The 5000-nt window shown below is 45.9% G+C and overlaps 1 protein-coding gene across 1 annotated transcript in view; it reads right to left on the reverse strand.

The window, feature by feature from the left end:
- The window catches only part of npas1 (neuronal PAS domain protein 1), a 57734-nt gene that overhangs the window by 5332 nt on the left and 47402 nt on the right, over positions 1-5000 (reverse strand). The window contains exons 9-10 of the mRNA XM_031573966.2: positions 2030-2226; positions 1434-1540 (exon numbers count right to left, since the gene is read on the reverse strand). Of these exons, the coding sequence (XP_031429826.1) occupies positions 1434-1540; positions 2030-2226 (304 nt within the window). The remainder of the gene's footprint in view (positions 1-1433; positions 1541-2029; positions 2227-5000) is intronic.

Genomic DNA, 5000 nt, shown 5'->3' on the forward strand with positions numbered 1-5000 from the left:
GAAGGGAAAGATGCTGGGAAACAGGGGAGGAGAGCAGAAAGTGCAATCATTCCACTAATTGTACCTCATGCACCCTAATTTTCTCAACAGCAGTGACATGGCTGTGATTATGGGCATCAGACTAGGCTGTTACGGTGCAGGTCAAAGGTCATCTCATCTCATTCAGAGGGATGGGAATCGAGAACCGGTTCTTGTTGAGAAAAGAAAAGATGACCACAGGGCCACTTGCAATGCTTGCAAAATGTCTATTTCATCAAAGGGGGGAAATACTACCAATATGCAGAAACATTTGTCCACACAACATGCAATAACTTTGCAAGAGTGTCACTTTTTGATGTGCTACGATATGACGATAACGTTAAAGAATCTCAACCAAGCTAACGTTAGCGCTTCATCTGTTAATATCGAAGGTAAACTACTCCAGACCCTGTCTATTGTGTAAGTGCCATTTGTTTCATTGTGTACACCGGCTTTTTACTATTTGTTTATGTCAGTTTTATTTTTAGTTCAAGGTGAATACACTTTAAAAAATAAACGAAATTGAAATTGGCATGTTCAAATATTATTTAGCACAGCGGTTCTCAAACTCTTGTATATCAAGGACCCCTTAACTGCCACAAATTATACCAGGGAGGGATCATCATTTGATACGATTCTTTCTAGGCTCCCCCATCTGATACATTTTTTTTTACAAAAATTGTATGAAACCCATTACCAAATCAGTCATACATTCTGTTACTTATGGTTGGAATTGTAGTCAAAACATTTTTTTTTTCTTTCTGGGGATCCCCTCGCACCCCATCAAGGAAAACATTCCCTAAGCTATGGGTCTCTGGACCCCACTTTGAGAGTTTGTTGACCTATTTTTAAGTTTGTTTTTGGTTATTTAAAATATACTGTAAATGCTGTGCATCATCTATTCAGAGAATATTACATAAAAGAAAATGAATGTTAATAAACCCGTTTGTTTTTCTTGCCCAATGAGAATCGATAAGATAATCGATAAGCGGAATCGAAAATGGAATCGGAATCCCTAAAATGTTATCAATTCCCATCCTTACTCATTCACTGGGTCTTTGACAGGAGTGGCTTTTGGGCTTTTATCCCTGAGTGCACATTAAGCTTTCATGTCCACAGATACTAACAAGATCACACACACACACACACACACACACACACACACACACACACACACAGGGGGTCCAGCATGGGGACCAAGATGAAACGTCACACACATTCACACATGTGATCGTATACACCAAGACACACGCAGACACACACACACACACACACACACACACAGATAGACACTTACAAACGTACACAAACATGCACACCTACACACACGCATGCACACAGATGTATACACACACAGACACAGACACAGACACAGACACACACACACACACACACACACACACACACACACGTACAGTCTTCGTGGCTCTGCCTGAGGCTCTCCAGGTCCTCCACGTGGATGAAATGGTAGCAGGTTTTTCCCACCACTTCAGCTGGGCTCAGGTCCATGTACTCAGTGATCCTGCATGGGGAGACAGAGGAGAGGTAAGAGACAGGCCAAACACATCACAACACACACACACACACACACACACACACACACACACACACATCTACACACACATCTACACACACAATCACACACACACACACACACACATCTACAGACAGACACAATCACACACACACACACACACACACACACACACACACACACATCTACACACACAATCACACACACACACACACACACACACACATACACATACACACACACACATCCTACATCTACATACACACACACATATACACTTCTACACACACACACATCCACACATCTACACACACAATCACAGACACACAGACACACACACACACACACACACACACACACACACACACATCTACACACACGCACACATCCACACATCCACACATCTACACACACACACACACACACATCTAAACACAGTAGGTGACCAGGTGATGTGTGTACTAGCGTGATCCACACCTGTTCTCACAGTAGGTGACCTGCAGGTCCATGTTGACGCGGAAGACGAACATCTGGGCCTCCATGCGCACCTCGTTGAGGGTGGAGGGGGGGAGTGTGTGGGCCAGCGCCACCAATCCCAGCGGCCGGTATAGCGAGCGGCCCGATCCGTGCACCAGCGCCGGGCGACAGCGAATCCGACCCGTCACGTGGATCACCTGACAGGAAGGGAGGCGGTGTTCAAACACATGGCCCACAGGTGTACAGGTGATGTAGGTTTACATCAGCACACGTTTGCTTGCATTGTAAGTTGCTTTGAGTAAAAAGGCCAAATACCAAACGCAAAGAGGAATGTCAAACATATGGGTAACACTTTTTTGTTGGGATAGTCCAACTAGAGAGACTTTGCAAATGGTTTGTTGAAATTCAAGCTCAGTCTTTGTCATTGTTCACTGAACATCACCTTAATCAAACCCAACCCCTAACCCTAAGCTTAACCATAAGCTGTATTTAACAAAGTTTCAACAGATAGTTTGTTTTATAATCTGACAGTCTATAGGGGACCATCCAAAGAAAGTGTGTTTATAATCTGAGCATCTATAGACAGTCTGTAGGGGACCATCCAAATAAAGTGTGTTTATAATCTGAGCATCTGTGGATAGTCTGTAGGGAACCATCCAAACAAAGTGTGTTTTATAATCTGAGCATCTATAGACAGTCTGTAGGGAACCATCCAAAGAAAGTGTGTTTATAATCTGAGCATCTATAGACAGTCTGTAGGGGAGCATCCAAATAAAGTGTGACTAACACCTGGTCTACAGAGGTAGCCAAACTGCAGTTGACTATAATCTGACCCTGGTTGGACACCGATCTGACCCCGATCTGACCCTGTTCTGACCCTGGTCTGACCCCGATCTGACCCTGATCTGACCCTGATCTGACCCTGATCTGAACCTGTTCTGACCCTGGTCTGACCCCGATCTGACCCTGGTCTGACCCCGATCTGACCCTGATCTGACCCTGTCTGACCCTGTTCTAACCCTGGTCTGGTCTAGGTCCATTTTAAAATGGTCTGTTATCCGAGCCTGAGGTTCTGAAGTGGAGGCAGGCTGAGGGAGCAGCTCAGACCACCAGCATCAGCTCAGACCATCAGAGCAGCACAGACCATCAGCATCAGCTCAGACCATCAGCATCAGCTCAGACCATCAGCTCAGACCATCAGCATCAGCATCAGCATCAGCACAGACCATCAGCATCAGCTCAGACCATCAGCATCAGCATCAGCATCAGCTCAGATCTCAGATCAGACCACCAGCATCAGCATCAGTTCAGATCTCAGATCAGACCAGCTCAGACCATCAGCATCAGCTCAGACCATCAGCTCAGATCTCAGATCAGCATCAGCATCAGCTCAGATCTCAGATCAGACCACCAGCATCAGCATCAGCATCAGTTCAGATCTCAGATCAGACCAGCTCAGACCATCAGCATCAGCTCAGACCATCAGCTCAGATCTCAGATCAGACCAGCTCAGACCATCAGCATCAGCTCAGATCTCAGATCAGACCAGCTCAGACCATCAGCATCAGCTCAGATCTCAGATCAGACCAGCTCAGACCATCAGCATCAGCTCAGACCATCAGCTCAGACCATCAGCATCAGCATCAGCTCAGACCACCAGCATCAGCATCAGCATCAGCATCAGCACAGACCACCAGCATCAGCTCAGACCATCACCATCAGCATCAGCACAGATCTCAGCATCAGCATCAGCATCAGCTCTGATCTCAGATCTCAGATCAGACCACCAGCATCAGCATCAGCATCAGTTCAGATCTCAGATCAGATCTCAGATCAGTGCCGATGTGTCAGAAGTGATGTGAGTCTCATCCCTCAGCTCCATAGCTTCTGATGACCTTGAACAGCTCTGGCCGGCATTGCTGAGTAGAAAAGTCATTATGAATCCACCATGTGACAGATCACCTCCTTCACAAACGTACATCACTCGTTTTTTTTTATTTATTCCTTTTCTCTTTCCTTCTTTCTTCCTGAAACAATGAAAACTTTTAACAAAGAGATGTCCTTTCACATCAATCCACATGAACATAGAGACAGAAACGAATGCCATCAGACTCTATAAGTAGACAACCTACTTCCAAAGAAAGCCTCCTAGACTTTGAACTGAGACGAATGCCATCAGACTGTACAAGTAGATAACTTACAGCCAAACAAGGCCTGCTAGCCTTTGAAAAGAAACTAATGCTATCAGACTCTACAAGTAGATAACTTACAGCCAAAGAAAGCCTGCTAGACTTTGAACTGAGACGAATGCCATCAGACTCTATAAGTAGATAACTTACAGCCAAACAAGGCCTGCTAGCCTTTGAAAAGAAACGAATGCTATCAGACTCTACAAGTAGATAACCTACTGCCAAAGAAAGCCTGCTAGCCTTTGTTTATGACGAAGTGGCACGGAAGAACATAAAGACCACACCTTGGAGGTAAACTGTTCAAATGTGAACTTGTGTACTAACATCATTCAAGATGGCTTTGAAGAAGAGCTGACTGAAATTCAGTCTGTTTGAAGATTCGATGAAATTCACGCTTGGTGAACTGAAGACAATTCCGTTCTACTCTGAGTTTACCCATGCGCATGTCTGTACACCTGGCTGTGTTGCGTCCCATGCGCATGTCTCTACACCTGGCCGTGTTGCATGCGCTGGTGCCTCTACACCTGGCCGTGTTGCGTCCCATGCGCATGTCTGTACACCTGGCCGTGTTGCGTGTGCTGGTGCGCATGTCTCTACACCTGGCCGTGTTTACCCATGCGCATGTCTGTACAGCTGGCTGTGTTGCGTCCCAAGAGCATGTCTCTACACCTGGCCGAGTTGCGTCCCATGCATATATCTCTACACCTGGCTGTGTTGCGTGCGCTGCACATGTCTATACACCTGGCTGTGTTGCGTCCCATGCACATCTCTCTACACCTGGC

Source organism: Clupea harengus, chromosome 9 (genome assembly GCF_900700415.2).
Source record: "Clupea harengus chromosome 9, Ch_v2.0.2, whole genome shotgun sequence".
Classification (NCBI taxonomy): Eukaryota; Metazoa; Chordata; class Actinopteri; order Clupeiformes; family Clupeidae; genus Clupea; species Clupea harengus.